The sequence below is a fragment of the Crocuta crocuta genome, unplaced genomic scaffold, assembly GCF_008692635.1.
Source record: "Crocuta crocuta isolate KB4526 unplaced genomic scaffold, BGI_CrCroc_1.0 scaffold346, whole genome shotgun sequence".
Classification (NCBI taxonomy): Eukaryota; Metazoa; Chordata; class Mammalia; order Carnivora; family Hyaenidae; genus Crocuta; species Crocuta crocuta.
Window position 1 is genome coordinate 706,014 of NW_027527957.1, and position 26,455 is coordinate 732,468.

The window sequence follows — 26,455 nt, forward strand, 5'->3', positions numbered from 1 at the left end:
TGTGAAAAAATTTTTATGTCTGTGTTTTTGCCAACTATAAAATGTGGGGTTCATTAGACTTCAATTAAAATTATATACTCTGCTATTTAAAAACAAGATACCAAAAATGGAATTAAAAATATGATATAATAACTTATATCATATATAAAAATATTATAAATAACATTATAAAATGTTATACCAGGCCCTAGTAGCTAAGGGAATGCATTGCTTTATTGGCCTTAATTTTTCCACTAATATAATACCTCAAAAAGTGCATCTTCTCTCACATACCCGTGTTTAAAAATGAAATCATCAAAATGAAACTCAAATGCCATGCTCTCATGAGACAAATGTCACAAAGGATGCTTAGTTTTCTCTTTAGCTATACGATGTTGGCCATCATATACATTTTAAACTCTTATAAATTAATAAATCTTGTGACTAAATAGGGCCTTTAAGGAGTAAGTTAAGTTGCTCAGGAATCTAAACTAAACATTACACAGGTGTACACAGCAGTACACTGACCTTTCAACATAATCAACAATCATATCTACTTGGATCTTTAATATTCTTGTCAAAGTATTGACCCCCATTTCCCTTCCCTGCACACACACATACAATCCCTGTTTCTCCATGGGTATTTCATCTCAGAAATGGCCTCATTTTCTAATTGTTCAATAAAATTCCAGTTGACAGCCTTGATCTTCCCTCTTCCCCCACGCCCCTCATCAGCAATTTCTATCAATTTTATCATATATATATATATATATATATATATTCTACCCCTTCTTTTTTAAAAAAAAAGTTAAGTCTTTATTTTTGAGAGAGAGAGAGAGAGAGAGAGAATGCAAGTAGGGGAGGGTCAGAGAGAGAGGGAGACACAGAATCCAAAGCAGGCTCCAGGCTCTGAGCTGTCAGCACAGAGCCTGATGTGGGGCTCAAACCCACGAACCATGAGATCATGGCCTGAGCTGCAGTCGGATGCTCAACCGACTGAGCCACCTAGGTGCCCCTAGATTCCATCTTTTCTTGCCATAACCACTGCCATTACCCTAATCTCAGCCACCAACTTTTACATCAACAATTGCGATCATCTTCTAACTCATCTCCCTGCTTCTATACCTGTCCACACTGAACTTATTATTCCTACTGCAGCCCATTTTCATTTTGAAAAGCAGATTACATCACTCCCTTGCTAAAACTTTCTAGGAGCTTTCCAATGTACTTGGAACAAATTCCCAACTTCTTGCCTTGCCTGCCTCTCTCATCCCTTCAATAACCACTCTGTTGGGATCCCTATGTGCAGTGGGGACTCCCAGGTACTATCTATCATATCTTCCTGTTCATTTCCTTCAACACACTTACACAAAATACTGTTTCTTTACTTGTGTTGCTTTTTCCCCCCCTATAAAAGATAAGCATCTTGAGGGTAGGTTCTTGACACTAGAGTCTAACTTACAAAAGAGATTCCAGAAATATTTGTTGAAAACAATAAGACATATGTCCTGACGTTTTAACTCAAGTCCACAAGAACTTTATGCCTTTTAAACTTTAAAGACTTTAAGGACATAACCAATCCACCTCTAAAAGAAGAATATTATCCCTAATAGGCTTAATATCTATAATCTTTTTTTCTTAAGTTTATTTATTTTTTTTGAGAGAAAGGGAGCATGGGCAGGGGAGGGGCAGAGAGAGAGAGAGTCCCAAGCTGGTTCTTCACTGACAGTGTGGAGCCCAATGTGGGGCTCGAACTCACGAACCTCAAGATCATGACCTGATCTGAAACCAAAAGCCGGAAGCTTAATCCCCTGAGCCACCCAGGCACCCCGATATCTACAGTCTTTGAACTAGGCACTGTACTAATTATTGGCTTTAACTTTCTACCCTTATACCACATTTTACAACTAAGAAAACTAAGTTGAGAGATGTTAAATAATTAGTACAAGTTTATATAAATAGGAAGTGATGAAGTCAGGCTGATGGATAAACAACATTATTTCCATGATATGGGCTTTCCATTCGTTCTTTCATACATTCATTCATTCAACAATCTTTTATTTAGAACCCACTATATGCCAGGTACTGGTAGTTACTTGGTGGGATGTAGTCAGTGAGGAATATAAATGGATTAACATGTAGTCCGTGACAGAGAAGAGCTCAGAGCTCACTCTCCAGTGTAGAGACATAAGACTGCCTTGCCCAGTGATACACAGGTTTTCTGGCTAGAACGCATCGCCATGCAGAGGAGAGTGTGATTCAATTAGGGTGTGGGAGAATCGAAATCTTGGAAAAACACATCCTGTTAAGATGGGACTTGTTGAATATTTTAAACACTTTGAAAACAATATCCAATATAAAGTCCAATAACTAATTCAGATTCAGAGCACACCCCACCCCAGCGGCTTGGGAACCGACTTGTGGCAGGAACTGTTACCAAACACATTGAGTCATTCAGTCTTGTTAGTTGGGTAAACCAATTAGGTTCAGCTGCCACATTGCTCACAATTGCTTCATGAAGGATTCTTTCAAGTTTCAGCGTGTTATTTATTGTCTTGTTCCTTTGCTCAGCAAATTAATATACTGACTCGTTGACTTTGCTTACATTTTATTTCACACTTGCAGAAACCCCAAAAGCCCAACTACAGCCCCCTCTTTAATCTAGTTTTATCTCTTTCTAGGAAGTAGTTTCTTATCTCCTTACTGTGTTCAGGCTGCCTCCCAACATTTCTTTCTTTCATCATTCCCTTAATTGACCGACCCCTGGATGTCTATGACTAACCCACACTTGGCTAGACAGCCAACTGGGCCAGAAACAACAGCACCACATACACAAGGCCTCACATGGTATCTTGGGCTGATGGGGTGTGTAGGACAGGAAACTGAGGGCAAGCGGGAGTGAGTCACAGGTGCTCTGCTGGAAAATAAGCCACCAGGCCTCTTGGCCATTCTTCCACCTTGGCTTGTCTCATGTGCACGCCTCAGAGCACAGCAAGCTCTCTTGTCTAAAATCTTCTGGAACAAACTCCAAGTCACATCATGAGCTAGTGTTATTCTGCAACTTCTCTCCCCATCGCTTCCATCCTTCTCTTAGTATGTGGCGTATTCCTGGTCTGACTGGGTCTTAGTGCATGTTGTTCACTTTACTGTGATTATTTTTCCCCCTCTGTCCCCAGTCCATTTCTGGGTAACTTCTGTTGTCATTCAGGCCTCAGATTAGACATCCTATGGGGGAACCTTCCCTAACAGCTTCCATCAGGTGAGAAAGATCCCATGGCTATGTGATCCCAAAGTTCCTTGTGCCTCTCTCCTGTCTGAGCTTTTAAATAATTACTCATTTTATTTACCATAATCTCCTTTATACTATAAATTTTGTGAAGGCAAAATCATGTTTCTCATGCCTTCCAGTGTCTTCTACTGCCTAGCATAGTTTGATACAAAACTAAAACTAAGCAAATATTTATTGTCTGCATGAATATGTATTCTTGAGGAGATCAAGCTATGCTCCTCAGTTGACATCTGATGCTCCACCATTCAAAAATAACTTGTTCAAAAACTACACCCATTAAACTGCAACTGCTTCCATAACTGCAGGAAACAGCCCGAGGTTATGGATACACGTAGATCTGAGGGATCATCCTGAACTTGAGGAAGAACCATCACCACTGCCTATTCCTGCCAGTTCACGTGGAACCGGGACTCTAACGCTACTGACTCTGAAGTCCTGAGCAGCTGAACTAGTCAGGACTTGCTTTGTTACAACCAAAACAAACTGAAGTCAAACTGGGTGGCTCAGTTGGTTAAGCATCTGACTTTGGCTCAAGCCATGATCTCACAGATCATGGGTTCTAGCCCCACAGCGGGCTCTCAGCCATCAGCACAGAGCCTGCTTCAGATCCTCTCTCTGCCCCCCGTCAAAAATAAATAAACTTTTTTTAAAATGGTCTAAGTAAATAGGAAGTAATATAGGAAGGAAGGGCAGAGGGAGGTGGGAAGGAAGGGAGGAAGGAAGGAAACTACTGCACAAAATGGAGCTGACATCTTTCCCAACTTCTTCCAAGAAGTCCACCAGCCCCTGGAATCTCCATCTAGCTATCCATCCACCTGTTGGCCCCTTTCTTGCCCCAACCTTCTGTGTTAGCTTCATTCCAGTCAGGGAGAAGGACTTCTGCAGGGATTTCTGCAGACCCTTTCAGCACTCTCTGTCAATGCCCATACATACATTCCCAAAGAAAGATTATGGATCAGCTGGCAGGCTTGGATTACGTGCCTATTCTCAGGAGATAAGAGAATCTTATCTCCCTGGAGATAAGAAAATAGGGTATCATGGTAGGTTACACCTACATTTTTTTTTTAATCTAAAAGCCTGGAACAAGTAAAACCTCCAATGGGGTATCTATAAAGACTAGAAATACAGGCAAAGGTACATTATCATCGAAAACATATCCAATCTGTAATAAAAAATAATGTTATCTGTGTTTTCAGGCTTTACATAAGACTTCATAGACTAGAGACTAGAGTTGTGCCTTTAATAGTGTTCATTGTCAGGGCGCGTGGGTGGCTCAGTCAGTTAAGCATCTGACCTCGGCTCAGGCCATGATCTCACGGTTTGTGGGTTCAAGCCTTGTGCCTGGCTCTGTGCTGAACATTTGCTCAGAGCCTGGAGACTCCTTCAGATTCTGTCTCTCCTTCTCTCTCTGCCCCTCCTCCGCTTGTGCTCTGTCTCACTCTGCCTCTCAAAAATTAATAACTGTTAAAAACAATTAAAAATAAATAAATAAATAAATAAATGATGTTCATTGTCTAAGTAAAGGTCAAGATTTTTTTGTTTTCTTTTGTTACTTTTTTCTAGCTTGATCCTTGTTTCTGGAAGACAACAGCTTTTGGAATCAGATGGAAATCATCGCCAAGTTCCCAGTCTGGGACTCTTCAGGCTATAAACAATTAAAGCTGTGGAACTGTCATGTGGCCATATTAGAAAGGAATATTTTTTAATGGTTAAGTCTCAGAACAGTGAAGCCTCAGAGTATTTTGTCATCTTGTGACTTGTCCTCACTACACTGAATTAGTAATTTAGAAAAACATTCTTGGGATTCCTGGGTGGCTCAGTTGCTTGGGTGTCTGGCTTCGGGTCGGGACATAATCTCACAGTCCGTGACTTCGAGCCCCACATCAGCCTCTGTGCTGACAGCTCGGAGCCTAGAGCCTGCTTTGGATTCTGTATCTCCCTCTCTTCTCTGCCTCTCTCCTGCTCCTTCTCTCTCTCTCTCTCTCTCTCTCTGTCTCTGTCTCTCTCTCTCTCAAAATAATGAATTAATATTGAAAAAAATTTTTAAAAAAGAAAAGAAAACCATTCTTACTCAATCCTCACAGTCTTTTAAGAAATTCTTTCTAATATGTAAGCTTAGTGCAGTAGGTAAGCGATGGGTATAGACTGTTGTTGGATTCAATGGTAAAAGTAAACTAGGGTCGCATGAACAAGACTTAAGAAGATCATTTGCTTTGGTAAATTAAATTATCTGGGGGAATAGCTACCTGGATGTCTAGTTCCAGAGTTGTTTTATGCTTTCAATCCAGCATAACACTCCTCATAGCAAGAAAATCACTTCATTGGTGAGATGTTGTAAGAGATGCTGCAAAAATAAAACATGATTCATTTGGACAAAAGTAAGAAAAACTGATAAAATGGCTGATAAATATAATTTCATGTAAAACTTCCAATCAAGTTGAAGACTTGAGTTTTTAAAGTTTTTGTGCATGAGGATTCCCTTTTCTCCGCTTCCTTGCCAGTGCTTATCTTTTGTCTTTTTAACAACAGCCATTCTGACAGGTGTGAGGTCATATCTCATCGTAGTTTTGATTTGTATTTCCCTGATGGTTAGTGATGGTGAGCATCTTTCCATATGCCCATTGGCCATCTATATGTCTTCTTTGGTAAGATGTCTGTTCAGGTCCTCTTCCCATTTTTTAACTGGATTATTGGTTTTTTTGGTGTTGAGTTTGTATGAATTCTCTATTTTGAATGTTAACTCTTTGTTAGGTATATAATTTGTGAATATGTTCTCCCATTCACTAGGTTGCCTTTTCATTTTGTTGATGGTTTCCTATAGTCCCAATTGCTTATTTTTGCTCTTGTTTCCTTTGCCAGGGGAGACATATCTAGAAAAAAAAGTTGCTTCACAGTTGAATTCTACCAAATATTTAAAGAGGGTTAATACCTATATTTCTCAAACTCTTCCAAAAAAATTAAAAAGGAGGGAAAGCTTACAAACACATTTTACATGGCCAGCACTAACCTGATACCAAAATCAGACAAAAATGCAACAAAAAAAGAAAATTACAGGTCAATATGTTTGATTAATATAGATGAGACAGTCCTCAACAAAATATTAGCAAACCAGATCCATGCTGAAAAAAAAACTGAAAAAGATAAAAATAAATGGAAAGATATTAAAGCATCATATGCCACAATCACTGGGATTTTATTCTAGGGATGCAAAGATGGTTCAACATCTGCAAGTCAATCAACATAATACATCACATTAACAAAATAAAAGATAAAATAATATAACCATCTCAATAGATCCAGATAAAGCACTTGAAAAAATGCAACATTCAGTCATGATGAAAATTCCCAACAAAGTGGGTATAGAGGGAATATACCTCAACATAATAAAGGTCATATATTAACATCATACTCAACTTTGAAAGACCTGTACACTGATGAATAAACTGAAAAAGACACAAATAAATGGAAAGATATTCTGTGCTCATGGATTGGAAGAATTAACATTGTTAAAATGTCCATATTACCTAAGCCATGTAATATCTATCAAAATTTCAATAGCATACTTCACAGAACTAGAACAAATCTAAAATTTTCATGGAACTACAAAAGATCCTGAGTAGTCAAACCAATCTTGAGAAAGAAAAAGAAAGCTAAAGGCATCACTCTTCCTGATTTCAAACTATACTGCCAAGCGTTAGTAATTGATGTAAAATCAGACACACAGATCAATGGAACAGAATTCAGAGCCCGGAAGCAAATTTATAGATACAAAGAACAGACTAGTGGTTACCAAGAAGGGAAGGAGGTCAACTGTATGGTGCTGAATGGTAACGGGATTTGTGGGGGTGATCACTTTGTAGTGGATACAGATGTCAAATCATAAAACTCTACACTTGAAACCTATATATTAAAAACAGGAACAACAAAATGAACTTTATATTTCTGAGATAAATCCCATCTGATAATGTATAATCCTTTTTGTATCATAATTGATTTGGTTTGCTAGTATTTTCTTACGAATTTGTGCAAATATTCATAATGGGTATTGATCTGTAGCTTTTCTTTATTGTTATGTTATTGTCTGGTTTTGGAATCCAGGTAGTACTGGTCTAACAGAATGCATGTTAACTGAGTTTTAAACACTGCTGTTCTCTCTCTCTCTCTCTCTTTCTCAGTTTATTTATCAAGTCACTGCCAAGTGTTTTCACTTTCTTGAAAAGTCTATATAACTATAGGTATTCTGACTTGGGTCAACAATGATTGATTAAACATTATCCACTTAATAAATATTTACAATGAAATCATTTTTTTTAGAAGTGTTTGTCAGTGTATTCTGGTTTCAGTCCAAAATGGTTGTGATTTAATTTTGTTTAGCATTCCTAGAATACCCAGACACCGTGTAGGGACTGGGATGGCTACTATGGGTAAGATCATCGCTATGACAATCCCTGAGTCTACTTGGAGACACAGACCAACACACATCCAGTGTGCTGAGATCTGTGATAGGAGAAGTCAGCAGTCAACAGTGTTGTGGAAGTACTTCAGAGAAGGACCCATGTCTGACCAGAAGAGAAAAGGTTAGAAAGTGATCATCAGAAGAGAGTAGAAATTGAACGGAAGAGGTGAGGGTATCTGTAGATACTGAGGAGGCCATGGATCAGGTGGACATGAGGCTGAGAACAGACGGATTCTGTGAAAGGTTACCTACCGAACCAGGGATCCTAAGCCTCTTTCCAGAATTGATTCCCAGAATGAATCTGGGCATCAAGATGTATTTTTCCCCAGACAGAGAGTGAAATAGTCTTCTCTGGAGAAACTGAACCCAACCTACAAAAAAAAGACAAAAAAAAAGACAAAGGCTGAAAAGACTAACTTGCTGCCTGATTATCTAAAATGGTTTCACAGTCATACTTGCAAATGGTTTCCCTCAGGCACTTGGAACTTTCAAAGTACATTTAAAGCTATTAGGCACTTGATTAAATAGCTCCTCCTCTCTCCTGGGATTCAGTTCTCAATCTTAGCAGGGCAATCTTGCTCCTTTTTCCAACCACAGATCATTTTCCCTTGATAAGGAAGTATGAGAGCTGAGTAGTTCCAACTGCTACTCTATATGCTAACAGAGCATCATCTACTGGTGAGCAGTAACCAATGTCCTGTTCTTACCTCTTACTCTCTACTTCTTCTATTACTAGCAGATGAATTATTTTGTAGCAAAAGAAGCTCACTGAGTCTTCATGGTGTACAAGAAGGCTCATTCAGATCTCCCAAAAGGTTAAACAGAATTTAAAATTTTCTTTATAAGGTGGACACAGTCTTTTGTCAAGCTCAACAGACATGCATGCCCTCTAAACATATCAAGCTGCATACTCCGTAAGAATCTACAGCAACGAAGTCAAACTCTAAGCTGCCAAAGCATTAAAGTGCAGCCAGACTTCAACTGACCCAGGCAGCCCCGATGCAGAGGTTCACTTTTGGCATGTGCTTCAAGGGGAGTCCCCTTTGGCCTCTGCTCTCCCTACCATTTGCCATTATTGCTTAAGACTTTCTCAACTGATCGTTAAAATGGCAGCACGATTGCCAAATCCTACATTAAGATGCTGTTATGTGCTCTCCTCTTTTTTTAATTGATCGATATTTCTTGAACTCCTGTTACATAGGAGGCATCATCACATCAGATGTACAAAGGATATGAGGGAAAAATACAAGAATAGGAAAGAAAATCCCAGCTCTACAGGCAGTTTAGCCGCTCATGACCTGCATGCCTTTGACCATATTGATAACCCTCACTGGGCCTCTGTTTCAGGGTGAGAGGTTAGCATGAGCAAAGGTACAGAAGTACATAATGCAAAATAGGTAACTTTGGCTAAAATGAGGTAGCAACACATAGTAGCCTGTGCTAAGGAGTGATAGAGAACCCACAGTGGGAAGAGCGGGGAGGCTGCTGTCACCTGAAGTGGGAACAAGACCTTATAGGAATAAGAAGGTGGGGACAGTGGGGTGAGGCTTGAGCCGGGTCCGGAACGAATAGCTAAGATTTACTGCACACAGCAGCACATACTTCACATGCAGGAACCTACTTAATCCTCGCAAAACTCCTACGAGTTACTATTATCCCCATTTCATAGACGAGGAAATGGGTTTAGAGGAAGAGGAGGGGAAAAGCAAAGGAGCGAGACCTGCTGGTAGGACATCTGTGGCTTCACCTCTCCCGTTTCTGCCCCTGCAGTGCTGCTTTCAGTCCATGAGCGAGCAGCTCCTGTTTACTATCCTGTGCTCCTCTTATCTCAGCAGCCCTTTCCTTCCCATACACAGTGAGCATGGATCTGCCCCAAGTTCTGCTTATTTTCCTAGTAGGTTTAAGGTAATTTCATTTGTTGCATCTTAGCCTCCCACATCCCCTTCCTTTCGTCATGTGGACTTCAATGGTGCCCTAAAGACATTTCAAATGGTCCTCCAGTGATTTTATGGAAGAATGTCAGCATTTGACAGGCCCCTGCCATTCACGTGATCAATGGCGTGTCACTCTTCCGAATATTGGCAGAGAGGATCATCTTTTGAAAGAGTGGGTTAGGAGTTAAATCCTCGGGGATGAACATACAACCCTCTGACCCCTTGCTCATGAATGGTTTTAGTCTTTCTCCAGCTGGGGGGATATGGGACTTGAACATGGATTTAACAACCGTAGGCTTGATGTAAGAGCATACGAACTGGGAGATGCGGGACAGGGGAAGTCTCGTGACATACTGCAAACCCAGACTTCTTTAAAGTTCTGAAGGTCTTTCACCAGAATATGTAGAAGAGTAAAATACTAGTTCATTGTGACAACACAGATGTAACCCTAACATTCATTTTAGCTCGATATTAACCTTAAGCTTTCAAATTACCACTTCATTACCACTACCATTACTTTTGATAAAATCCAAAACAGATAACCCAAGAAGCAGAAGATTTTACTATTTTCTAGTGTAGGAGAGCTATGTATTGTATTTGTACTCTAGTCCTCATTATTTGTTTCATTTTTGTCTCACTGTCAAATGCTAACAGGGAAGCGTTTGATCCAGGGAATTTTAAGAGGTCTGGCCAGTAAATCACATTAAAATGTATTTGTATGAAAGTGTTGTGTATGAGCCTTGCTTTCTGGGAAGCTACTGGTTTAGAACTTTCTTCTCAAAAGACTGTACATAATGACAAGGGAAATTTTTGGAGACCCATCCCCTGAGATGTTTACAGAAGATGCAAGTCTCCAGTGCAGTGAACGTATTAGGCGCGAGCACGGCTTCTGAAGTCAAAAGGCTAGCCCTGTGATCTTGAGTCACTTTACCTCTCCGACAATGCCCTCATATAGAAATGGAGAGAATGGCATTTGCCTCAGAGACTTAAATGAGATCATGCATTAAAAGCTCATGGCAGGGGCGCCTGGGTGGGTCAGTCGGTTGAGCATCCAACTTCGGCTCAGATCATGATCTCATGGTTCGTGGGTTTGAGCCTCGCATCGGGCTCTGTACTGACAGCTCAGAGCCTGGAGCCTGTTTCGGATTCTGTGTCTCCCTCTCTCTCTGTCCCTCCTCCACTCGTGCCCTGTCTCTTTCTGTCTCAAAAATAAATAAACTATTAAAAAAAAAAAAATAAAAGCTCATGGCAGAAGTCAGGGTATACAGTAAGTGCTCAGAAAATTAACTAGAATGAATGAGGTGAACCGAGTTGTTTCGCACCATTTCCAACAGTAGATGTCACCCTCCCCCCACCTACTGAGTCACCCTTTACTAATCCAGATGTCTGTGTTCCGTGAATATATGGGAACAAAAGGTAGGGAATAAAAATTCCTACAGATAGCCAATCAGCACGATATTTAAAGACAGCCCCAAAATTGCTGTTTGAGAATTAAGAGCTAACATTTTAAACCCACACCTGCACAGGAAGGGGAAAGGATATAAAGAATGAAAAGGGTCATATGGACTAGGTACAAATGAGAAAACATGGTCTAGCAGAATATTCTCAGTTCAACTTTCTGAATCCTTGTTTGAATCCCCTTACTGTACGTTTTCAAAAGAAGGAAAAGAAACCAGAAAATGGCTCCATATTATGAATAACAATTTGGTACAATTTTGTAGATTTATCAACTTTTTTGAGTTGGAATCTAGGTATCAGATTAAATCAGCTCTATCAGAGATCAGCTCTATTCTTCCACCTGCACAGAAAACATACATCTTCAAAGCAGAGAAAAGAGTTGTCTCAATATCCTCCACCTTATTAACTCAATGGAATTGCCCACAACCATAGCCTTATAAATACATGTTGAAACTGCCAAAAAAGTTCAGCAAATGAAGCACTTAAAAAAGTAGAATTATTCCTTTTATTACAAAACTTAATAATTTAACGATTTCTGTATTTTTCCTTATAAGAATAAAAAATGACAGCTGATGCTTAAAATTGGAAACCAGATAATCAGACAAAAAAAAATCACATTTATTTCAATAGTTCAAAGTGCAAATACAGCAAGTCAGTCCACAATGTTTCAAGATACAGTTACTTGATTTACAAAAACGAGAGGGTGAACAGGAGAAATAAAGCTCAATTGTTTTAAAAATTCAAGTGACCCAAAAACCTTTATACTAAAATATTCCAATTACAACAATTCAGAAATGCCTTCATTTATGGATACCAGTAGTATTCTGCAATCCAAAAGGACTTCTCAAAGAGACAGAATCTCCCCAAGCCAGTCAGCATAGGGCGAGGCCAGTGGAAGTGCGGGTTCTTCCTGGTTCGTTCGGCAGCCTCACTCACACTGTCAGTTGATGTGGTCCAACCCATGATACTTTGATGTTTAGGCAAATTCTAAAAAATGTGTGAAGTTCAATATGAGGCCAACACCCTGCTAAGAGTTTCTGAAATGGCCACCACAGATTTAAAAGATTTTAAAGACCAATTTCCACTTTAGGACTATGAGGTGTTATTGGGGGAAAGACATAGATTATTAATACTTCTCCCATTACTTCAAACCTTTCCATAAGGTTAGCAACGGGGCCTTTGAAACTTCCTCATGAAAATTGTCTTTCAGTACCTATTTACTTATTTCCACACATACAGAGCTTTTATGTAGAGTAGAAAAAGTTCCCAGTAGGAAGACAAAGGTCGTTAATGTTCCTTGTATCACCTGGCAGCCAAGACGCATGTTTATTTCTGCTCCGCAGAAGCAATGTTAGCTACTCGCTTCAATTAGGGAAAGTGTATCTTCAGGAAGGTTTAGATGAGCTATTTATTTACTCAGTCTTTTTCGGAGCCTTCTTCATCTTTTCAGTGTAGGCAATAAATTGAGAGTCTGTTCCAAAAATCCTATCCCACCATGTAAATGTTGAAGCGTAGTTTCCGATGAAGTTCATGTGGTGGAAATCATGGTGCCGAGAGCCCGCATAGAAAGGGATGAGATGTAAAGGGTTGAGAGGAATGTCATAACCACTGAAATAAAGATGGTAAAGATTATGAAGGAAATAAATACCCGTCAAATAACGGACATTTTCATTGAGTCATCTGCCTGTTAACTGGTTCAAGTAACATTCCAGGTCACCTAAGTCACTTTATTTCTGACAGGTTTATAAAAGACAAAAACTCACAGAAAAAGGGTACATATTCTATAAACTATTTTAAGAAATTAAAAACCTTGATAGATCTTTATATCAAGATAGAGGGATTATAGTAATCAATCTTTAGACACAGACTTTTAAGAATTAGTTTTCTTTTCATTTTAGAGGAGCTTTTTCACCACCATTTGTAATGCCCATAAAAGTATGTGTCCTTTAGGAAAAGTTAAAGGAGAGGAGTTACTGGGGACTCCTGGGTGGCTCAGTTGGTTAACTGTCTGACTTTTGATTTCGGCTCAGGTCATGATCTCATGCTTCATGAGATGGAGCCCCACATTGGGCTCTGCGCTGACGGCACGGAGCCTGCTTGGAATTCTCTCTCTCAAAATAAAAAAATTAAAATATTCTAAAAAGACAAAACATATGTAACAAACAAGACTAACATGACCCAAGAGGTTATGAGACATATAACCTAACAAAAATGGATATAAAAGGGTTGCTCAAAGACGACAGAACACATTGGTCAGTGAGCACACCCAGATGCACAGCCTCTCAAGTCCCCGAAGAAATGCAGATCACAACACTGAAAACCCTCCTGTTCTCTTAAGAACACAGAGTAAAGAGACTGCATCTACTCAGCTTGGTGGTGCTGTGCAAGGGCAATCATTCTCCTATATGCTTCTCCTGGGAAGGTAAGAGGGGCCCTTCTGGAAGGCAGTTTGGCAGTATCAAAGTCTTATTTCACTTGACCAAGTAATACATGAGTGTATTCCACCTGTAAAAATGACAACTGCCAGACAGGAATATACAGAATACTGTTTGTCCGATGATTATGTTCTCTTGTTTTAAGTAAAAATAACAAAACTAATTTGTCCTACTAGTCTGCTTAGAGAGATAATCTCATGACCATGAAAACAAAGATATATTTTATGATACCTTATATCTGAATAGAAACCGTAGCTTACCTATGGACATCAATAGTTTCCAACAAACGGAAGGTCACCCATGCCCAAAGAAAAAAGACATGATCACATAAAAGCATGATTCCAATAAAAAATCCAGCTCCGAGAATCAGAGTTTCCAAGGGATGTGCATATTCAGCTTCCATTCCAAATGGAGCCTAAAATAAGTAGATAAAAATGACAGTGTGTTGTGACTGTTAATTTTCTGTGTCAGCTTAGCTAGGCCACAGTGCGCAATGGTCTGATTGGTCAAATACCAGTCTGGACACGATTGTGAAAGTACTTTTTTGATGTGCCTAACATCAAAAGAAGAAAGAATCCTGAAGACTCAATAGAGAAACTCGGCTCAAATTTCCAGCCTGTGGTCTGTCCTACAAATGTCAGACTTGCCAGGCCCCACAGTCACATGAGCCAATTTCCTAAAATCAGTCTGTGTGTGTGTGTCTCCTACTGATTTGGTTTCTCTGGAGAACCATGACTAATACATATACTCTAATTTATTTATACATACAGCTTTATAAAATTATATTGTTTCTTTATGTAATGACAATAAATCTAGCCAAGATACATAAACAATAACAGTCATTCTCAGCAAAAACATCTTTTTGTGGGGGCGCCTGGGTGGCTCAGTCGGTTAAATGTCCAACTCTTGATTTCAGCTCAGGTCATGATTTCACAGTTCGTAAGTTTGAGTCACGCACTGGGCTCTGTGCTGACAGTGTGTAGCCTGCTTGGGATTCTCTTTCCCGTTCTCTCTGCCCCTCCCCTGCTTGATTGTGCTCACACATTTACTCTCTCTCTCTCTCTGTCTCAAAAATAAATAAAGCAAACATCTTTTTGTTTCTTCCAAACATCAAAAGGTCTAAAGATATTCTTAATAAAATCTTAGTAACTGCCTTTAATAGTTTTAGATAAAAACATTAAACAACTTAAACTCTAACTATGGTTTATGCATTTGAATTTGTTCTGCCCAGAAAGGGACACTTGATTTATTATACCCTGGAATCAGGATTGAGGCGGAACACATTGACATAACCAGTCTGATAAAGGTACATGAAAGCAGTTCTGATCAAATCAGTTTTTGTGGGGGTCAGAATGAGGTGGAAATGTGTTAATCAAATAAGTCAGTAATCGTTTTAGAAGTTTAAAGAGGCAGGTTCATTGTTTTCGGATCCAGTTTAAATGACCTTAACATCATTGTGGCCTCTTATTAATTTGCCATGTACAAACTGTGACACATAGTGCTCTGGCCTCAAAGATGAGAGACTGAACTATTCATATAACATTTTTCTTGAAGTTATGGAACTGGTTGTATGTGTATGTGTGAGTGTGTATGTTTTATGGTCTTAACATGTTCATGCCAAAGAAAAAGAAATAAAAACATCACTGACAATTTTTTAAAAGCTCAGAAGATTTAAAACAAAAGTATTAAAAATAATTCTAACATACCTGAAACTCATGATGAATTTTATGAATATATTTGTATATTCTTTTGTGATGTAAGAGCCTGTGCAAAAAATAGTGCCAGGTATCTTCAATCACTGCACAGCCTAAGCATTTTATCAACAGTGTATACCTTTAAGATGAAAATACTGTAATGAGTATAAAATAATTTACTTAAACAAGGAGTATAAAATAACTTACTTTTATGTGAGATCACTGCTTGAGGAATTACATGAAACCAAATACCCACTAACTACCTCCCTTCCTATGGACACACTGATCAACAAACAAATTGCTATGACAACGTGGCTCTATAATACCATCTGAGAAGGGGTAAAGAGATTGACCACTGTAGTAATTCTAATTCACTTTTTAAAAATGCACATGTATAGGGGCGTCTGGCTGGTTCAGCAGGTAGAATGTGTGACTCTTGATCTCAGGGTTTTGAGTCTGAGCCTCACACTGAGCGTGGAGGCTACTTAAAAAAAAAAAAACAAAAATAAAAACTGAGATAAATTTCACATGTATAAAATCAGAGTTAAACAAAATCCAAAACTTCTAGGAAAGGAGTAATGCTGATGAAGGGCTTGAACTGAGATTATAGTTAAAATCATCATTTTCCACCAAAGAGAGGGACAGAAGTGCAATGGGCAAAAAAAAACTTATATACAAATGAACACACAGACAACAACTCTTTTATATGTTAAACATACATTACAAAGAAAAAGGGTACACCTATATACTGGTATATCTGTATTTGAGTACATCAGGAACAAACATTTGAACACAAATGTTATTTGATCACAAATACTTATGCTCAGATTATATACATGGGTCTATATGGACACAACTTTTATAACTCTCACAATTACTCTTTTCTTTTTATTCATTTTAGACTTAAAATGTAATAGTTTTTCTTGGCTGAAGCATATGGATCTGTATACAATCATATAAAGGGCACTACTGAAACTTCTGATAAAAGAAATCACTTTCCAAAAAAATATTATATTAAAATATAGAAAGACAAAAAAATGGGAACATTTGAAGTTTCTACTAATGGTTTATTTTTCTACACTTACTCCTACAGTTTAGAACCAACATTAACCAAATGAAAGAAAAAGGTCAATATTGAGGATATTTTAACTAGATAATAAACCATGACTTGAGTATCAAAATTAAATCTTTATCTACATACCATCTCGGCATTCTTTCCCAGTCATAAGGAATATTAAAATACTCTGTAAAATAGTAAGTCCCACAAATCAAAGGAAGCTGGATACAAAAGTGATTAAAGAGAAGTACTTTAAAACATTTCCACTGGTTTTCCCATGTTTCTGGTTTATCCTAGGGAGAAAAATCACAATATTTAGTATTGTGGATCAGTAACTTGACCTGAAAATCAGAGTGAATTCTAATTATTTCTGTAATGTTTCTATGTGACCGTAATTCTACGTTATTTAATTAATCTTATTATATTACAGTGACTATGTTATAATAAGCAAGGGCCAGGAATCACAGCACCCTCCCCTCTGAATTCTTGATAACTACCATCACGGGTTTAAATAGGTGAAGAAACCGTTCCCAGGCAAACCCAGGCATAAAGGTCACAAACAAACTGAAAAAAACCCCACAGCGTGTTGTTTGCACTCCTCGGTCTCTGCTGCCCCCCAAGCCCTCACTTCTGTCAGCAGGAATTTCAGAGAAGGAATGTGTTATGCTGACATTACAGGCAGGTCCTCCCCAGCTGCTGTAAAGACCGCACTGGAAGCCCGGACGACAGAGGTGAAGTGATACCTCCAGTCATTCAGCGGGACTCAGAAATAAGTGTATTCCCAGAAATACACGGATTTTTGTCATATCCAATGACAGATTTGTAACTCTCTGAGCTGGAAACACTTCAGAAATGAGTCCAGTGGTTCCCAAAGAATGGAGAGCTACTGCCCACAGATGATGACATTCAGAGATGAAACCAAAACGAGAAAAGTGAGATCGATGTAGCAACAATGTTCAAAAAAACCTCATCAGGATATCGACTTGCTTAGCAAGATATATTTTTTAAAAATCTAAATTTATTGATTTAAAGGGCTGCAGTTAGATAAGAAAAGGTGCTTCTGGTTTCACAAAAAGATGGTGATAATATATATTAGGTTTTGCTTTGTTTTGAATATCCTTACTGAAAAATCCAGACAACTGCCAGCCCAACGTTAACTAAACCATAATACCCCATGTATGGAAACTACTGGTCAGCAACAGAAGCCCAAAGAGGTCAGCTCCTTCGCCCGGGATCACATGGGCAGTGACACGAACCAGGACTTCCTAAAATCTAGGTCTCCAGTTCTGGTCTTTAAGTTCTTTTTTGTTGTTCTTAAAATTCTTTGTCTTCCCTAACAAAAAAGAAAAAGCATTCAACTGATAACCAATCTAGAGTCAGCCTCCAATCTCAGGGCCACCTTCACTAGCTAACTAAGTCTGAGATGCTCACAACTCCATTTCCTCAACAATAAAATGAAGGGATTAGACAAGATCATTATCAATTGGCTAACTCTACTCTGAGATTATCTGACCTCACTACTCCAAACCTCCAGTCTGTGACTGGGGATAAAATAAATTAAAGAGCTTGGCTGGGGCAAATTTTCCCTACAAAAATTCTGCTTAACAGACTTTAAATATCCTAGCTTGAATCTGATGCCCTAATTTAACTGCAGAAATTAACACACAAATCAGCCAACTAGAAAATCACTTGGTTCAAGTGTACCTAAATTAGTTTAAAAGATAATGAACAATGAATGGGGCACCTGGGTAGTTCAAGGGGTAGCCTGCTTAGAGTTCTCTCTCTCCTCTTTCTGGCCTTCCCCTTACTCGCTCGCTCTCAAAATAAATAAATAAATATTTAAAAAAAAAAAAAAAAAGGATAGTGAACAATCGAAAACTCCCACCTAGTGGAACACATCAGAGTTTACCATCTTACAGTTTCTAACTGTATCATAATATGAAGGAATGCCATTAGTAGGACAATTGAATGTTTTTAGTATATACATCCCTGAGGAAAATGGCTAGAGAACTAAGAAGCTGTGGGGTTTTCTGTAAACCCCCCTCTCACTGGCAAGCACGCACACTGACCGTCCCATGGTCTGTGCTGTTTGAAAGCTGCTCTCCTCACTGCTGGCAGCTTCTCTTGGTGCCCTCCAGTGTTTCAGGGCCTCTGCCTTCACAACGCATAAACCTGTAATTAACTGCACTGATTCTGTTGCTTGGTTTTAAACCCTCTTATTTTGTGCAAACTTGCACTGATTTACCATCACAGGTCATTTTAGTATCAAACAGGCTCAAAGCAGGGATTTTAATGGTTGTGAAACTCAAAGGAAGACAAGACAGCGTGAGGCCATAGCACCCGGCCTTTCCATTTGTTTGTAAGTCCACCTGTAACCAGCTAGACAATTCCTGGTACTGTCTTTTGCCACCTTATATTTTAACGTCATTCATAAAACAATGACTGAAAAAGGTCTTCCTCTCTCTCCAAGAGTGACCACCTCTGACCAGTGACTCAACTGTGGAGGGCAGAAGGACAGGGACACTTTGGCCTGGCCAGACATACCACGAATCAGCCCTCTAAACACATCAAGGGGTGACACACTTTGGTCAGAATCACCCCAAACATGACATCCAAACTGAACTCTGCCTTTCAAAGCGGGCCCTGTTATAAAAAGCATTTTGGAACGTGCGTCCTTAATTTTGGGTAAGAGGATACTCCCCTTTGGGCACGCCCCTTTTTACTTTCTCTCTCTTCTCTGGGTTCTTCCCTCCTTTGGCTTAGAGTCTAGTGGCCTGAGCACTGAAACCGAAACTCACCAGGAGAGGCACCAGGGCTAACAGCCCGATGGGCGAGAACGTGCCCCCTGCCTGCCACCTGACAGGGCCTTGGTGAGCGCAAATTAGTCTCCACAGAGGAGCACTCTCAGAGGTTCCACCAAGACCACGTGTCCGTGAGTCTGAGTTTGGCGTGACTTTTTAGAAAAGTACACAGCAAGCATTAGAAACCATCGCGGGTTTGTCAAGTGCTGACTAAACGTCTCTAATAAGCTGGTCCAGATTCTTTGCTGGGACCCCTGCCGCACTCTAGGTGGCAGAGCTCACCATTTTCCCTGCGATTAAAACTGAGAAGAGCCACTGTGTGTATCTCAACACTCTGTCGTGCACGGTGGGGTCGCAAGAAGTTTAGTGCGCTGAAACAAATACCTAGAGACTAGGAGCCTCAGGACTTCCTCATTTGGGATGACATGAATGCCGTCCAACCACCACCGTATTATTTAAGGAAAAAACAAAACTTTTAATAACCCCAATCAAGATCATAGAACATTAACATACACTTAGCAGCTGAGACATCAGGGGTAGGAGTGAATTGCAAATTATCTACAAATTCCCATAACCTTCCTTTCTGGCTAGTTTAAAGACTAAAATTTCTAAGCCCAAATTAGACAAATGTCACACCTAACGGAAGCACAATTTAACAAATTATTCTTGAAACAGTAGCAATAATGATCTAGGTCTGTACTATCCAATGTGGTAGAACTAGAAATGTGCGGCTATTGAACATTTTAAATACGGTTAGTCTAAACTGAGATGGGCTAAAATTAATATAAAAATACACAGCCAATTTCAGTCTTATTGTGAGAATAAGAACATAAACTATCTCATTAACTACTTTTATTTTCTAATTACTTGTTAAAATGATAATAGTTTAGATTTATTGTGTTAAAGGAAGTACAATACTAAAGTTAATTTCCTTATTTCTTTATACCTTTTTATGTATTTTATCGGAAAATATAAAATTATGTATGTTCCTTCACTGAATTTCCATTGGGCAGCTCTGACCTAGAGTCTCTCAAAACAAAGTGAGGTTTACTTTTAAAATATTCAACATAAATGATAACATTCCACTGCAAGTCCATCACACTCACCTTCTGAATTTTGTACTTTTTCATATAAGGTATAAATTGAAACAAAAATCCAGGCAAACAGAACAAGAAATAAAGGGCCTCATGAACTATCAAGGATCCCCATGTTGCAATCTGGAACTTTGTATAATTATTCAACATATAGTTCCAAGCATTTTTAAATGGTTCCTGTAGAGGGTTCTCAGGTAAAAGTGAATCTACGTACTCCACGGTCAAGAACGCGGAACTGAAGATGCTGACACTTTCATTGGTTGCCATTTTTCAAATCTCTGCAGAAAGAAGTCTGTAAAAATAAATACATAAATTAAGAAATAAACCAAACAGTGGGGCGCCTGGGTGGCTTAGTCGGTTAAGCATCCGACTTTCGCTTAGGTCATGATCTCGCGGTTCGTGGGTTCGAGCCCCGCGTCGGGCTCTGTGCTGACTGCCAGCTCGGAGCCTGGAGCCAATTTCAGAGTCAGTGTCTCCCTCTCTCTCTGACCCTCCCCTGCTCATGTGTTTCTCTCTCTCTCTCACTCCTAGAAATAAAAATATTTAAAAAAAAAAAAAAAAGAAAGAAAGAAACCAAACAGTGAAACTCCAGCAAAATAAGCCTTTTAAGATTCATCTTCTGATAATTTTAAAAACAACAAATGTTAAAGAAGTACCATTCCTCAGATCCTAAACGTGGGGTTAAAAAGTCAGCTACTGGATCACCATGTCCATTTGTAGACACTGATTTAAAAGCCGCATGTTAATTTTCAAGAGCAGGATCAAAAATACCAGTGGACAAAGAGTTTCAAAGTATCTTTATAGAGACTTTGCAGTGTGGTCTCCTCCGAAAATCTTGTAATTTCAATGTGCAATAACGGAGTTTTGAGTGTCACTTAAAAGCAAGAAAACCCTATAAAGAAAACATCTGCCAAATAAGACCACATAAAAATTAAATACTTCTGACTGGGGGATAAATAATTATAAGTAAAGCCAAAGATCAAATGACAAACTGGAAAAAAATATTTCCAATACTCATGACAAAAGGCTACCAAGTGTGCTTTAGAAAAAGGCTAAAAACACAACAGAAAGATGACAAAGGCCATTCCCAAGGGGTTCATGGAAAAATAAATAGAATACAAATGTTCACTAAACAAATATGCAGCTTGGTTCGACTTAAAGAACTACACCCTAAACCAAAAAACCTTCAAAAGTTCCAATGTGCTCAGGACGAAATATTAGTAACGTTAACACTTTGGGGAAACAGGTATCATTATACATTGCTGATGGAAAGATTAGTATGTCTTTGAAGAAAAATTAACAATACTGTCACAACTCAAATATACCCTTTGACCCAGCAATTTTCTCACTCAGGTATACAGTGACACTCACACAAAGACGGAAGGAAGCTTTGCTTAATAGCAGCAAAACCGAAGAAAAAAGAAAAACAACATAAATAAGTCCATCAACAAGAAAGGAGTTAAATAAATCCTAAGTCCTTTCACAGGCAATTATACAGCCACTTAAAAGAACAGGGAACATGTGTATGTTCTACATAGAAAGATGTCTAAGGTACAATGCTGAAGGAAACAGCAAGTTGTAGAGTAATACCCAAAACAAGAGGCCCCCCCCCGCCTTTGTGTTTCTGTGAAAAGGTTATGCATTTATCTGTGCGCACTCACACACGCGCGCACACACACACAGAATGTATGGAAGGGTATCCAGGGAACGACTTAGAGTGGTGACCCTTAGGGGAAGAGATTGAGAGGTAAGAGATGTACAGTCTTGTCCACGTGCACACATAGGTGGGGGGGGCGGTGAGGGAGGAGAGGAGAAAAATTCTACCTTCCATTTTATACCTTCTTACAATTATACTTTTCTCATGAATCTACTTTACCTATATAATAAATAAGCATAATGGGTCACCAAATCAAAAAAGAAACACCTATAAAGAATGTCACTTTCCTAAAAACGTTCACTGTTGTTTCTAACTTGCAAATTATGATGGATAACTTAAAAAACAAATTATTTTAAGCCTCTAGAAGCACTTTTTTTTTTTTAATATTTATTTTTTAGAGAGAGACAGAGTATGAGCAGAGGAGGGGCAGACAGAGAGGGAGACACAGAATCCCAAGCAGGCTCCAGGCTCTGAGCTGTCAGCACAGAGCCCGATGCGGGAGCTCAAACCCATGAGTGAGATCATGACCAGAGCCGAGGTCAGATGCTTAACCGACTGAGCCACCCAGGTGCCCTAGAAGCACTCTTAATAGTGCTTAAAATGCCCCACTTCCAATGCTGACCTCTCACCGTTCCTCACAGAGGGTACTGGGAAGTTCAACCAACTTCCTCAGGTCTCTTAATTCACTCTGTATCCTTAGTTCTCTCGTCATACTCGTTCTCAAATGGCTTATACTATGGGACTACTACAGTCCAACCTCAACATTTCTCTTTTCTCACTCACCCTCTCTGAGAGTGACTGGTGTTATGTTCTTATCTTACCTTAAGAACTTGTCTGTCACTTATCCTTTCTGATCTTTCACCTTTCTCTCTTCACTGAGGCCATTCCCTCAAGTTTAGAAAACATACTCCTACGTTTTCACACTTGTACTTTCACAAGAAGTCTCCTAACCTGTATCTCTGCCTTCTCCAAGCCAGTGTCCCACTTCCCTTCTTCTCTGAACCAACCTCTTTTTCCTCTAGGGAGAAATTAACAAAAAGCCTTTCCCTGCTTTGTTCTCACCCACACCACTCACTCAACCACTTGCAATCTAGCTCCACTCAGTTTCCTAACTCACAAGATAAAAGTCATTCCAATCCTCATTTTTCACCAGCAAATTATATAACTTCTCTGAACCTCAGTTTTATCATCTGCAAAATGTACAGAATAGTAACTAGACCGTGGGGATCTTTTCACAATGTATGTGTGTGTGTATATATATACACACACACATACGTATATAGATATTGCACTACAATGTACACTTTAAAGCTGAAAAAAGAAAAAGCAATAGTTTTAATGAGTCCAAGACATACGGCATATGAAGTACTTAACTTAGGACCTGACACACAGTAGCTTTAAGAAGCTAACAATAATTGGGCACTTCCTATATGCCAGGAACTGTGTTCTAAGAGTGTTCCATGCTGTCTCTATATTAAAGACTTTGGTCCTTCACAGAGCAGGTAATTTTATTATCTCCATTTTATAAATGAAAAACTGAGGTTTAGAAAGAGTAAGCAACTTTCTTAACCCTAGTTACAAACATACTAACTGGGGGAGACTATGCACTCATCCACTATGCTCCACTGTAAGTATCAATAATAAAGCACACGATAAAATTATAGCAAGAACGAAATAATTCCCATAGTTTCCCCAGGTCTCCTTACAGACTATTCTGTAGAGGCTGTCTTTGTTTTCACATTTCCCATTTATTCTTCTCTAGCGATTATAATCCGCTTTCTATTGTCATCACCGTGCTGCATTTACCCTTATCAACACCATCACTGAGGACCTCCTAGCTGCCAGATCCAAGAAACATTCTTTACAGTGTGTCTTAGCTGACCAATCTGGAAGAGCTGATATGTCTGTCCTTAAAAGACATTGGGATTCACATGTATTCGCTCAGATTTTATTTGTGCTACTATGTGCGGCCACTGTGCTGGCTGCTGCCCTCACCCTTGACTTCCACGTGTAAAATCTAATGAGGAATAGAAAGAAGCAGTGAGACTATCATAAAATTATGTGATAAGAACAATAAATGGGGTGGAAATAGTGTTAGAACAGAGGACCAGGAAAGAGTTCTTAAAGATGCCACCTAAATTGAGACCCAGAGCATAAGAGGGAGGGAACCAGATTAAAAAAGAATAAAGTGGGTGGGTGGGAAGAACTGGTGATGTTTTGAGTAGAGGGCACATCAGCTCCAAAGACTCAACCAGGAGACAAGAAAGAATACAGCACTTTGTGATTTAGAATATCTATGCCACAGCTTTGGAGAAAGGAAGACTTGAGAATTGAGGCTAGTTTCTCAGTAATGCTTTCCTTACTACTTTCTAACTATTCCAGAGTACCTGGGGTGACCTAAACTATTTAAACAAGACACTGATACCAGGGCGCCTGGGTGGGTTAAGCATCTGACTTCAGCTCAGGTCATGATCTCACAGTTCGTGGGTTCAAGCCCCGTGTTGGGCTCTGTGCTGACAGCTCAGAGCCTGGAGCCTGCTTGGGATTCTGTGTCTCTGTCTCTCTCTGCCCCTCCCCTCCTCGCGCTCTCTCTCAAAAATAAACAAATATTTTTTAAAAAATTTCTTCTTAAATACGCTGATATCTATAGTGTTTCTATCCCTAGCCCTTTCTCTTAAACTCCAAGTTCTGATTATCTAAAACTACTGGCCATCTTCAATTACACAGTTCAGGGGGCCATCAAACTCAACATGCCCCAAATCGGCCAACTGCTCTCTGTAACCGTGCCCAAATATTCTGTCTTCTTTAACCACTAATTTGGTGAATTGTACCATCATCTACTTGGTCATCTCTGAAAGAATGTTCCCGGTCTCTCCTCTGCTGCCTAGGTCAAGCCTTCAAAACTGGCACCCAATTTAGAGAGACCTGGCGTAATTAACATTCAGGGGTTTACTCTCCCAACACAAGAAAGGAGAGTGGATACATACATCTTTGCCAAATGAACAAAACCAAACAACGCAAGAATTAAAGAGGAGAGGGGAGGGGAAACAGTGAGTTTTCCTTTCCTTTTCTTATCCTTAGACAACCTGATTGACCGGAAGCCTGCTTCGTCCTCAGGGAAAAAGAAAAAAAAAATCGTTACTGTGGATTCTCTGAGAAACTCTGCAGTCTGGCTGAGCACCGCGGGCCTGTGTCCGTCGTTGGGCCCATACACCTTAGCTGAGCCCGGACTGCAGCAAGCAGTTCCCTCATTGGCTGGAGTTGCCCAATCTCTAAGCTTGCCCTCCTTCCACACTGCCTTTAAGGTACAATGGCAGGATCGACCTACACAGCGGAGTCAACCCCCTTCTTTAAGAAAATGTCGAGGGACTGCATCCCTGAAAGATAAAAAACCAAGGCCCTGAGCGAAGCTTCACAGGCCCTGCCAGGCCTTCACTCTTCGCCTCTCATCTCCCACCTTCCCGCTGTATTCTCACACTTCGCGTGTAAGGGGCACAGCACTCCCTCGTCGGTAACGTCCCCCATCCAACTCCCATTCATTCTTCAGCGACCTCCTCTCAGACGCCCTTCCCAACCCCACTACCTCCACTGCACAGACGCAACAGATCTTATCTCCCCAGTAGTGCGTCTGCTTTTGTCAAACCTTCATCCCTCCCTCACCCTGTGAACTATCTCCCAACATATCCGGTCTTCGGAGGGCTGTAAAGTCTTAAAGGGCAAGAAACACGCCCCAGCCTAATTTCAGCATTTGAGATTTCACACAGTTTTCACCTGTTCCCCATGCCTTCCGTCCTCACAGCGGACACTGGCGCCCCGCGAGCGCGCATCCACGGCCGACCCCGTTCCCCTCAATACCACGGAGCGGCTGGCCGGAGCCCGCCCGCGCCCCCTTCCTGGCCCACCAGCCTTTCTGTCAGCCCCCTCACCTGGACGACGGCGCGGGAACTGCGGGCCACCGTCACCCAGACTCCACCAAGCGCTGTAGCTTCGGACCCTGCCTTGCCGGCTAGAGGGTGGAGCTAAGAGCGCGAGGCGGCTTCTTTTGCCGTTATTGGCTTGCGAGGTCTCCCACCCCGCCTTCCCAGCGCTGTGATTGGTCCTCGAGGTAACCGGAATCGTGTGACTCGCGTGAACAAATCCTTGGCGGTCCCAGCCATTGGCTCCGCGAATGGAGTGAGGATAGTGAGACCGAGGCGTCTAGCCAGTAGCCAGCGCCGCAGCGCGCCTGGAGGCGGGGAAGCGCGAGGACGCGTGACGGCGTGAGGGGGCGGACACTACCACTACGCGAGAGCCGCCGCGCGGAGTTGCCTTGGCAACCAAGGTTCTTGGGGGAGTTGCTGCCCGCGCCCACGTAGTGCGGGGAAGAGGGTACCAGGCTGCCCTCCGCGAAACTTAAAGATGGGACTTGTGTAGCAGTCGCTTTGCAGAAAAACCTGCGAAGAAATAGTATAAATGGGTTTTAAGGTATGTTTTGACTGTTTTGTGTTTAGAGAGGGCCTTGCCTTCCTCTGATCTACCTTGGATTTAGACCATTCTTCTTCCTTGTTTCCCCGGTGTCCTTTAATAATCCCCTATATACGGAAGATGGAGAATTTCAAGCG

General features: G+C 40.3%; 1 protein-coding gene across 1 annotated transcript; it reads right to left on the bottom strand.

Moving 5' to 3' along the window:
- Nucleotides 1–11,712: 11,712 nt before the first annotated feature.
- Nucleotides 11,713–25,859, bottom strand: MSMO1 (methylsterol monooxygenase 1). Its single transcript, XM_077752735.1, has 6 exons — nt 25,781–25,859; nt 20,210–20,489; nt 16,447–16,595; nt 15,258–15,384; nt 13,812–13,966; nt 11,713–12,724 (listed from the first exon to the last, which is right to left on the bottom strand). The coding sequence occupies exons 2-6, from the start codon at nt 20,462–20,464 to the stop codon at nt 12,529–12,531; spliced, it is 882 nt and encodes a 293-aa protein (XP_077608861.1). The 5' UTR covers nt 20,465–20,489; nt 25,781–25,859; the 3' UTR covers nt 11,713–12,528.
- Between the last annotated feature and the right edge of the window lie 596 nt (nt 25,860–26,455).

What these genes read in the sequence shown, in the direction of transcription:
- MSMO1 (XM_077752735.1), bottom strand. Translation starts at nt 20,464, where the DNA reads ATGGCAACCAATGAAAGTGTCAGCATCTTCAGTTCCGCGTTCTTGACC. An exon ending in TGGGAAAGAATGCCGAGATG is followed by an intron (nt 15,385 to 16,446) that starts GTATGTAGATAA and finishes TTCATCTTAAAG; the next exon opens with GTATACACTGTTGATAAAAT. An exon ending in GAAACTATTGATGTCCATAG is followed by an intron (nt 12,725 to 13,811) that starts GTAAGCTACGGT and finishes TCTTTATTTCAG; the next exon opens with TGGTTATGACATTCCTCTCA.